At 39.6% G+C, this 12146-nt stretch overlaps 1 protein-coding gene across 1 annotated transcript in view; it reads left to right on the forward strand.

Annotated features, from left to right (window-relative positions):
* lepr (leptin receptor) overlaps positions 1–12146 on the forward strand; it is a 38642-nt gene that overhangs the window by 9458 nt on the left and 17038 nt on the right. The window contains exons 2-6 of the mRNA XM_080473102.1: positions 5363–5410; positions 6466–6518; positions 8117–8344; positions 11258–11387; positions 11952–12136. Coding sequence (XP_080329228.1) covers positions 5397–5410; positions 6466–6518; positions 8117–8344; positions 11258–11387; positions 11952–12136 — 610 coding nt within the window. The 5' untranslated portion in view covers positions 5363–5396. The remainder of the gene's footprint in view (positions 1–5362; positions 5411–6465; positions 6519–8116; positions 8345–11257; positions 11388–11951; positions 12137–12146) is intronic.

A 12146-nucleotide genomic window follows, 5' to 3' on the forward strand; every position in this document is an offset into this window, starting at 1 on the left:
GACTTGTATGTTCTCCCTGTGCATGCGTGTTTTCTTGGGGTACTCTGGGTTCTTCCCATACAAAGACAAAGATTGTTGACGAAGTCATAATTGTGAATAATTGCATTGATATTTTCATGTATCTCACTCAAGTTCCCATTACACACTGGCTTACAATACCTTATTAATGGATTTTTCAAAAAGGCTTAAAATACTAAAAATGTAAATATTCACAGGAGTTCACATTTTCCTTGTGTGAGCTGCAGGACCTCACAAATCTGCCACTTGAATTTTGAACCATTTACCCAAATCAGCTCAAAAAACCCAAAACATACACAATGTATTAAAGAAGCCAGTCCTTTACCAGCTACTGAGGGAACACTGGACTCAGTTTACCACTACGATCGCTGCGTGATGCTCAAAGATGTCCTTAAACCAGTTCTTCGTGTGCCAAACTATCTTTTTATTTTGCCCACAGTGCAATAAAACCACTGGCCTTACCAGTGCGCCCACAACACAATTGAAATTGCAGAGGTAAAGGAACAATGATTACAGCGTTGACAGCAGTCAAAACCTTGTATGCCCTTCCAAGTCAGCATTCACCCACCCATGACGGGAAACCTTGCCTCATATAACCACAGCGCCACTCCGTGGTCACATTATCCCTCGTTTGGCTCCTACACAATGAAATTTACAGACAGTCACACACCAACACAATGCCTGCCATGCAAGATGTCCGACATCCATTGAAAGCAATTTGGGGGTTTAGCCACTCGCTCGTGGACACTTCAACATCCAACAGTCACTTGTATCTAAACAGACATGGTCAAGACGAGCTGCTGAAGTTCAAAACCAATTTTCAGAATGATAATTGTTGGTGCCAGATCGGCTCATCTGCATTTGAGAGAAACTGCTAATTCACGCCCAGCCATATCTAGGTTTTATGGAGAATGGTCCCAGAAAGACAAAACATTTATTGAGCAACTTTGTCTAAACCAAACTGTTCAAGATGATATAATGGTGACTGAAATAATAATGATAACCAAAGTATCCAGGAGATAATCTTTGAGCGCACAACGTATCAAACCTGGAAGCTGATGGGCTATAGCAGCCACAGTTGCTGTCGTTCCTGGGAGCTTTTAATAGGAAACTAAGGCTCCACTTCACACAAGTTATAATATACAAACAACATGAAAACATGGATCCACCTATTGACTCTACCTTACATCAGTGGTTCATGATGATGGTGGTAGTTTGGATGGTGGTGGGTTTCCCCCAGGTGCTCCGGTTTCCTCCCACAGTCCTAAGACATTTATGTGAGGTTAACTGGTGACCCCTAAATTGCCCCTTGGTGTGAATGTGAGTGTGTGTGGTTGTCTCTCTCTCTGAGGTTGCCCTGTGATGATGAGTGGTGAAGACTTCGACGGATGTATATGTGTGCGTGCGTGCGTGCGTGTGCGCGTGTGTTTGTGTGTGTTCACGGATGGGTGGATGGATGTCTGGTGAATGTTTCCAGCACCTTGCTGAGTCTTTGCCACCAGGTAAAGTAAAAATGGCAACAGAATCCGAGCGGAGTTCGTATGTAACTTGGAAGCGTGTGATTTCCAGAGGTGTCGTGAACGCACCGCAGTAGGCTGGGCACTCTGCATCAGCGTGTGTCTGAGCGTCTCTCCCTCCTTCAGATCAGTCGCTCCTGCGCTCCAGCAGGATCCGCGTGCTCGCAACGAAGTAACCGGAGCGGCACGTGAGAGACAAGCAATAGAAAGAGAAGAGATTTCTCAGGAATCCTCCGTCAGTGGATAACGGTCTGATTGGAATAAACTCACCTGAATGGATGTGTACTGAAGAGAAAGCTGGATGCTCCATCAGGTCCCACATCATCAGCATCGATGTAAGAATTATGTTTCATTTCTATCGATTCTCATTCAAACCTTTGTTACGCAGACTGTCACACCCCCTCACTCCTGTCACACAGGCAGCGGGGTAGATTAGAATTGTATTTAAACTTTCTATTCATCTCGGGATTACTTCACTTCAGTTTTGGTTTGCGTTTATTTGTGTCACCTCTCTGCCTCAAATGATTCATTTTCCTTTCGCACGCTGGTTTAACGTTTGACTTAAAACAAAAAACAAAACAAAAAAAAAAACTTGTTCGCACTGTCATGACAGCATTTTTTTTCCTACACATGAAGGAGAAACATTTGTCTGAGTTTTAAGTATTCACTTTATTGAAAGAGCCTCTCATCAGAACTGCGGTTCTGCTGCTGTTGGTGAGAAACATGAGGAACAAGCCCCAGCGCGCCTCCAGACCAGCAGCTCCAGTGAGTCACCTCCTCCTGGATGAATACTTGGCAAGGTGGGGTCTCTGTGAGACCACGGGGCGAGGGGGCCTGGTCTCTCTTGCAAGTGGAAAAAAACTTTCAGATGGCTGTCTTCATTCAGCCTAAGTGTTTCCAGAAAACACCAGAAAGCAGGAGTGTGCAGAGTTTGTTAATAACAAGCAATGAATGCTCATTCAGAGGTGTTATGTTTACATGTGAGCAGAGGATCAATGAGCACACACCCTACTTCATCATGAAGTCTGCATATCACCAGTTTGTTTCTGGTAAAACATTAAGCTTATCTTTTATTATTATAGCCAATATACATTATTGTATATTAATCCCACATTGTGATTGTGGAAGCGATTATCCATCTCACATCCTGTAGCAAACTTACTTTTAAGATATTTTTCAGGACTTAAAGTGATACTTATTGTCATAATTGATCAGTGTGTGGCTTGTAAAAGGACAGAAACTGATGAAGAAATGTTGATGTTCACCACAAGATATTCAGCATTGTTGTCATCCAGTAAAAGAACTCCCATTCAGGAATCCTAAGAAACTTCATTTGAAAGAGAAACACCTGGATTTGGCTTTAAATAAATAAATAAATAAATAAATAAATAAATAAATAAATAAATAAATAAATAAATAAATAGCTTTTTGATGCATCACCTTGTTTATAAGACTCACAAGTTGGTCCGACTAAAATACCCAAACAAAATAACATTTCAGTCAGTGTCATAATAGGGCAATTTATCATGCTTTTAGAGCCAGCACGTTTGTAGGTGTGATCTCATTTTCCTGAAAAAATGCGCTGACTATCGGAAAACGGTCACATAAAACCGAAATGCCAGTGAATGAATATGTTATGTGACTAGTATCATAATGTCGTGAAACTGCAGTTGTCCAATTATTATGATAGTATGTTTTAAATCAACCATAGAGTGGGGGAAAAAACATAAATGTACAACTACATATCTGTGTAAAACACAAACACACGCTGTGTAGATTTGGTGGAGATTTTGTGATTGTTTATACTGTGACAGCTCTCCAATTAATCTCTGACTGAATTAAACCAGTGTGGGAAGTGTGGCAGATCAGTGAGGATTTAGTGATGTCAATGTTAGATTTGATTCTGTTTTTTGGATCGGTGTGATGATGTATGCTTTTAATCAGGTATTGCATTTATGGATTAGCCCACAATAAAAGTACATATTTTCTGATGTTTATCATTTTCCAATATATCTTTCTAAAAATATGTCAACGGTGTACATGTACATTTCTAAAAATGACTTCCCTGTAATGGGATTTGTATCTGTGTTGCTCACAGCTCTATTGAAGCGCTTTTTGTTTAGTTTACTTTTTTTTTTTTAATAAGGTAGAAGGTTTTAGTACAAATTGAAGATTCAGGATGTTTCTCTTTTCCACCTAACATGCAAATTAGCTTTACCTGCCAATGCAACAGATCTCTACATTTCACTTTTAAATTAACCCAACTGAAAGTACCCAGATATCTTGGTTAGGTATGGATTATTGTAATGAGTGAGTCATTTTCATTATAAAAGTAAAAATTATACTACTGAATGTATACTTTTCAAAGATCAGTGTGAGTCTGGGCCATTTAAGAAAATCCACATATAAACACAAAGTCAATACTTTGAGAAATAAGTTAACATGTTTCAGCGGGTAGTTTATATCTTTAGTATTGCTTTTTAAGGATCTGTTCCTGGTACCGAAACCTTACCGGCATTGACAGGTGAGTGGAAACAACAAACGTAGTGACATATTCACCCAGAAGCTCCAGATGTTTTCCATAGTTAGTCAGCAGACTTTGCCTTGTGCACCTGAAGCTGATGCCATATGTGTTGTTTACTTCTAAGAAGAGACGTCTTTAAACACGCCAGACGCTGCTCATCGCCGCCCCTTCGTGATCCTTTACATACTGACTGATTATTTAGGAGCGTCTCGTTTTTTGTTTGTTTGCATCTCACGGTCTTTTTCAGTGTATCGCCCACACACAGACACAAACACACCGTGCACAGACTCTCGCGATCAAGTATTTGTGCCTGTTTATCAGACTGATCTGCACAAGATCACCCTTTTCCATCGTGAACACACAATTCCTGGTGTTTGCTCACCGTGCTGTTTTTCACAGCTGGTTGCCTAGTAGTTGTAGAATGTCAATGAATTAAAAGATGTGGCTGTGGTGTTAATTTGCCTCCTCCGTGCTCTTGTTTAACACCAAGGCAACAAGTGGAAAGACCAGTGATCAAATCAGGATCAATAAAAGCAAAGCTAAAGACGTGTTAATTAGATCAGGTTTCAATAAGAGACGTAGAAAAAGTGGGCAAACAGCCGCCTGAACCATTCAGGCCTTTTCTGCTGTCTGGATTTACTGCAGAATCAGAAGAGAAGCTTCTTTTTAAAAGGTTTTCTATACCAAATATTTAGTATTTTAAATTGCTCTCTCTATATTTACATCCTGTTCTGAGTCTTTATAGATTATTTTTTTTGTCTTTTGTCAGCTGGCTCCAGCTCCATGTGACCCTGACGTGGATAAAGTAGATGTAGAGGGTGAATGAACTCAGCTGTTGTCACGTCTTCCTACTTAGCTCTGGGCTACAAGTTTGAAAAAGGATCTTAGGGCGTATCGATGACCTCTATATGAATCAAATGAAGAAGAACACAGTGACAGATCCCTTATTTTTTTTTTCTGTGAATTTGCTTTTCCCATGAATAAAAAACAGCCCTGGAATATTTTATCAGAGAGAGGGTGAGAGTGGTGGGGCTTTCTGTTGATGGGATTTATGCTTATCAAATATGGTTTGGCTAAGAAATCCTTTGTTGTCGTTTGGTAGCGGTCAAACACAGCAGTGTTTTTAGTCCAACCTTTGCCAGCCACTCTGATTATCCACATTTATTTCCGTCCCCACAATCAACTTCAGTGTTAATTGAGTCAAAATCAACGTATTTATGACACAACTTCAGATCCTTGTTTGGGTATTATCTCCACAGGATGTCTCCTTAAAGGTTTTTTTCTTTTCTTTCTGTCTCCACAGTCAGGTTTAAACCCAGCTTGACCATGCTCAGGTTATGACCACAACAATGTAAGTATTACACTACATTGATGACTCTACAGTTGAAGTGCAGTGTTCTTTATTCTACTACATTTATAGTCCATTGTGAAATGCTGGAGTGCAAACCAGTGACGAAACTGTAGAGGTGTTCATATAGAAATGTCAAATTTTTTTACTCTTTGACTCAACATTTTTGTTAAATCACTTCATTTATAAGGACTATGTTGATGCTCTGAATGATCCTAGTTTCTTTACCTTCGTATACTATATTAATCCCTCCAGATTGGTTAAGCGTTTTACCTGTTGAGCATGAAATGCACTGCTGAATGTATACAGAGATTTTATTTTCTGTTATTTTCCAATTCATCCAGGTTGAAATCAGTTAGCATTTTAGGGATGTTGTATTTTAATGGAAAGAAAAAATTAAACAATCAAAAAAATTAATGATTAAAACATCCAAAGCATGCAGATAATAATGTTAAACTATCCATGAGTTGTCAAACTACATACTCTACATAAACAGAAGCACTGAAACTCACCAATTTGCACGAGACCAAACCTTTTGTGACCACCGCAAACAAGGCGTGCGTCTGGGTAAACGGCGTCACAGTCCCTCATGGTACCTGCAGTGCTGAGTGATAATGTAAACTGCTAACCAGTGTTGTGTGATGCAACATTCTGAGTGTGTCAGATGAGTCAGTACATGAGTAAAGGAGTCTTGTCAAGTTCTCCCACTGCACTGATCAACTGTAGAAAACTGCTCTTTAATGGCACCAGACTGATTACAATAGAATACATGACACTCTCGTTCCCAACGCACATTTTTCATTTTGTCATCTGTAGCGGACAGAAATCGGATATTTATCTAGATCATATAAAATATTAATGGAAAAGTCACATCACAGTGTTTTGCTTTCTATTATACTTTTGCAGCAACCAGAGTTTTTAAAAAAAGAAATTTCATGTTTGTGTTCCTGTTTTCAATTTGCCTCTCACATGGACTATTTTTTATTGTGTTTTTCTCTTGTGTTTGCTTTTCTCCATCCAGTAGGACACTGATTATCCTCTCATTTATCTCTCTGCAGGGTTCGCTCTGTCATGTTATCAGCCCTGATCCATATTTTACTGGTGTCTTATGGTGAGTTTCACAGTTTTCTTCCCTGTCTGTGCCGTTTTTCTCCTTTAAGTGCCGTTCTCATGTTCAACACAGACAATACAGAGAACTGATGAGTCTGTATTAGAACACATCATTTCATAATGTTGCTGCAAGGATTAATTTTTGTCACTTAAACTTTAAACACAACATATAAGTACATTTGGATCATTCTGCTCTTCATCAGAATGGATAGTCTTTTCTAACTTGGACATTGCGACTGTTTATTCTCGAAGGTTTCGATTTTTACGTCATTCAGGAATAAATGTGCTCGTCTTCCAGGAACAAAGAAAATAGACAGAAATAGCAGGGGAGGTTATTTAACCATTTATAATATTAGTTACATTATGTGTCCGTGTGTTATCATATCTGTGATTATGCTCATTATATTTAAGAGTGTAAAAAAACACACTGAACTCAAGCAGGCCCAATGCGGACTCACACTACTCTACAGAGACATAACCATCAGGCTTTTAGCGGATCGTCTGATCATCAGACATTTCTGATGAAGGCTGTTATTCTATTTATCTATTCCAAACTGATTAAAACAGTTCCTTAATATCAAAACTTAAAATCTGATGTAGTCTTTGGTCATGTTTCTTTTCATCCAAAAGCCGTGAAGTGATTTCTACGAATTCTGATTTCCATTTTTTATTAATTTTTTTTAACAAATGCTTCATTCTTGACACCTTCAGTTACTTTTTTGCAGATGATTATATCCTGCATATCGCAATTACTTTATTCAAAATGTAACTGGAAAAAACATTGAAAATGCACTTTTGAAAGTAAACAGAGAAGTGGTTAACATTTAATTTCTTCTAAATTATGAGTACTAGACTTTCGGTATCTGACATAATAGTTTGCATCACTTGGCACCACAATAGTACAATAAATACGACTGGAATGAATCTGGAAGATTGATTATTTAGATTGATTTCTTTGATTTTACAACTGACAGGTCATGTCAGTCCTAACTTTGTGACAATTTTCACAAACTTAGGATTGATATGGACGTTTTCTTCCAAAGCATTTTAATGTTAGATACCAGAAGGCCGCGGCATTGTGGCAGGAGCGTCTCATGCACAACAGCTTCAGCCCAAATCTGAGAGAAGTTGTTCAATTAAATGTTTTCTATTGAAGAAATAATTAATGTTTTCAGGAAGTGACACCAAACCGGATTTAACAGCAGCTTTGCAGATTTCCCATGAAATGAAACTGGTTTTTACTGTGTTGACAAACAGCAAAGTCACTCTCACCTGCTACGATATTGTTCTGCGATGTTGTGGCTCCATTCAACTCTGACTGCAGCTTTGTCAGACAGACTGGACTGAACTGAAACACGTGATCTACGAGGATATCCAAGTTGCTACAGAGGATGGAAATAGAAAAAACAAAAAGAGACACTATCCAGTGAGCAGTGGTTGTCTGGGTGAAGATGTCTGGTTGATGCTAAAGTTGGATTAAAATAATAAGACGAGTGTGCGTTTGGCAAAACATCTGAAATGTAAAACATCTGTCTGCAATCCGTCCTTTTTCCTGTCTGTGTTTAATTTTAGTCAACTTTTCTGCATCTCTGCACGCAGGTGCTCGGTGTCTGGAGCCGGAGAACGGCGCATCTCCTGGTTCAGGTGCCCTCGATCTCCCATGGCAGGATGAGCTGTGCTGTGACTCACCTGCAGCCCACCGCAGTGTGGAGGGAGGTGGCAAAGACTCATCGGGGACAAACGGTTCTGAATTACAGCCCCCACGCCGTCGGCGCTGTTACTACAGAGGCTCCATGGATGAATCCAATCCTCGTGAGACATCTGGTGGTATGCTTCGAAACATCTGTCATTGTTATTGTCATAGCGAGGCAGCATTCTCCTCTGGGTACCACAGTCAAGGTGATCAGTTTGTCAAGATTAGTTGCCAAAAGGTGGATGTTGCTCTTCTTTAGAAATAATGAAATAAAACGATGTCTGTGGTTGTGCATGTAATGGTTTTGAAATGTGGGGTGGTCTTAATACGGTGGGCACCCGGGAACTTTTACCCACATAATTCCAACATTTCTTGATTTGTCCTAAAGAAATGAGAGTAGAAACAGAATAATGAAGGATAAAACCTTTCATTGAAGTGCAAACTTTTAGAACTGTAATTTTCACGAGTGCTGTAGAAACAAAGCATTAATCATTAAATACACAAGACAATTATGACAGTTGTATCCTGCACATAAAATTCTTTAGATGTTGAAAGTTAAAGGCTCCAAATGAGTACAAGTTAAGTTTTTATTGTTTATAGAGCCCAATAGCAGTTAAGCTCTTAGAGGGAGTGCTCCTACAATGCTGTGAAAATTCATAGCCTCTTAAAACGCCACTCAAAGTCCTGTTATGTCAGTTCCCGTGGGCCTATTTTCTTACTGTCTTATCCTGATGGCGTTATCTTTCACAACTTTAAGTTGACACATTTTTAGCAATGTGTCATTTTTTCTGTGTAATAGAGTGAAACTGGATTTGATGAGAGGCAGTCTACTCTAATGGGTCTACTACTGCATGCTAAAATTTCTCAAAAATCAGTGCTTTAACCACGGTCAGCAGTCCGAGCCATTGGAGACTTTTTGTTGAATTAAAAAAAACAACTAAGTCTTATTTTGGTAATTCCCTTTTCCTGAAACAAATGCATTGCATGCAGAGACTTTACATTTTGCACATGTTTTGTTTATGATTTGTCATAGTGACACATTGCCATGTCATGCTTTGTATGCTCACTGTAGCATTTGCACCTGTTGTGGAAAATATACCAAAAAAATTCACAGAATCTTGAAATTGGTAACATTTTCTGACAAATGTGCAACTATAGGACCCCCAGGTGTTCATGGCCTCTTATGTGTGGTTACATGAGCACCAGTGCAGAGAGAAAATGCTTTCTGATGAAGTCTTGTTTCAATGACAGACTGTCAAGTCAGAGCAGTTTGCTTCCACACATTATATAATTCACTGCTATGGTCTGCCTGTGAAAATTCAGGAACTTTCCTAATCTTCCATTGCTGATTAGGCCGTTTCTCCGGAGAGATTTTGTGATGAGTGCTGCAGGACGTGTTGCAACTGACATAGTTTAAAGATTTTTATTTCTATGAAGACATTTAAATGAAACCTGTGTATCTGCAGGATTGCTGCCACAGCCGCATTGTTTGAGCCAAACTGCCTCATCACTCTCACCACCGCAGCAGCGTTGCTCGTCGTCACTGATAGCGATGACCTCAAAGATCAGGCTGATGGGCTCATTACCCTTTAATGACTTTTCACCCAACATCCTCCTCCCCCAGGCTCCTGTGGGGGCGGAGGACCACGTGACTATACTGCTGTGATTGTCAAGGCTCTCCCGGGGCTCCCTCTTCCTTTTACCAAACTGCACAACAAAATCCCATCCACTTTTTTCAAAAGAGAGAAAATGAATGGAGCTATTAGCTTAAACAGCAAATATAAGCCAGTTGAAGTGGGTAATCATAACCATGAAACACTCCTCTATTAGTGTCTGTCTATGTGAAGGTGCAGGCAAGGTGTTATGTTAAGAAGGCTTGTTTCCTCCAACTGATCTATCAGGCGTCGTAATGCACCAAGACTCCCAGATTTATACCAAAACAGTGGAGTTAAAGACCTACACTGAGTCTCTCAGTTGCTTTATGAGGCCTCCTGTGTGTGAGAAGTGACGTAACTCTCAAAACACCAACAACAGGACCGAGAGGACATCGCAACACTTACATTCATATGGGCATTTTGTCTGTTTGCTGCATAATTATCCCCCAATCAGATGTGAGGGCAGTAGTTTGGAGGATGAAAAAACCCCAAATATTGCCGTTAAATTGAAAACTTGTCCAAATGCTTCAGTTTACACGATTTTTAATGTTATAGTCTTTATCTCTGGAAGTCTTTAACCCTTACTTTTTGTCACATAAACTATTGTTTGTCACCAAGTCTGGGGGAAAATATTGAAAAATAATATTGAATATATTTTTGTAACTCAATTCTACTTTTCACATATTTCTAAAAACAGATTCAATCATTCAATATTTTTTCTTCAATATATTTTAATTTTGACAGCTGTGGTTCAACACACACACACACACACACACACACACACACACACACACACACACACACACACACACACACACACACACACACACACACACACACACACACACACACACACACACACACACGACCTCATAGAGGGTCAGCTGTTTTAAATGGAGGAAAGCTAAATTTGGAGTAATGCAAAAATGTCTATTAAAATCTGTAAGAAGCTGTGGATCCATTCCACAACTGCCAACTTCCCTAAATTGTGCTTTAAAGTTTCGGGTATGATCTAAGATACAAAAATAACAAGGCACAGGAACACACACACACATATACATATATATATATAGAGAGAGAGAGAGCGAGAGAGAGAGAGAAAGAGAGAGAGATGGTGACAATGATGTAAGCTTAGTACATTGAATACGATCTACCATCTGTCTTCAACAATAGTCATAACTCAAAAAAATTAAGGTGGGGGAGAGACTGAATATCTAGGAGGTTGAAAACACATGTATTTGACAGGGAAAGTACTAGTACGAGGGACATGGGAAGGAAGGGTTTTACAGATATGAAACATTCAGCTCTGAGAAAAATATGGTCGGCCCATTTCTCAGAAGCACATACTGGTTATTCACAGCACACTAATATGCAAATACAATGTCTTGTCAGGTCCCTGTTTGGACATACTGTGCAGACTTGATGAAAACTGGGGAAATTTAACATGTGACCTCCAACCTCACGGCCATTCGACCAGCACGCTGTGGGCCGGGCTCATGGAGATCAGACTACAGCAGTTGATGTGAGTATGAAGGTGCTCGGTTTTAATTGTTCTCTTTCTATTATCCATAACGTGCATGTTTGTATGGGAACGAGTCACTGTGCTGAACTGGGGAAACCTTTCTGAAACACTCACTGGGGGGTTAAGCATGCGTATTTACTCTGACCAGAAGAGAATGATGTGAGATACTCTGGGGGCTTTGGGCAGTTATAGTGGCATCATTAAAGAGGCAAACACTGATTTAAAACCCTCTGATACGAGAATGTGTCGTGTTTTTACCAGCTGTGCACTGATGCTGTTGTAAAGGTTGACCAAATCTGGCTAAATAGTACTTTGACTCATGTCTGACATATATGGGAATCTATTTACTATTCTTGTTTGAGGAATTATCATTTTTGCTATTAAAGGTAAAGGAGACTTGATAAGACAAATGTGGAAACGGGTCACCTCAATAAAGAAAAGTCACTTAAATTTGCAGAATGAATTCATGAAAAATATATTTTTTCCATGGAAATTGACCATACATACTGACGCTTTTCTTCTATTCATAAAACAGTAATTAAAGTAATTTTTATCTGTTTCCAGGTCCCACGAAGGGGACACTGATGGAAGTGATCCTGCATCTGATAATCTTGTCGTCTGTGAAGCGAAGAACTCCTTCCTGTGCTCAGTCACTTTCAATCAGACAAAAAGTTTTGTCACAGTGGTGACAGTCCGCATCGCTGAAGCTGCGGCTCCACCAGTTCTGCTCCGAGTTCCGGCATTTCCCGGTAAGAGATG

Source organism: Lipophrys pholis (assembly GCF_963383615.2).
Source record: "Lipophrys pholis genome assembly, chromosome: 10".
Taxonomy (NCBI): Eukaryota; Metazoa; Chordata; class Actinopteri; order Blenniiformes; family Blenniidae; genus Lipophrys; species Lipophrys pholis.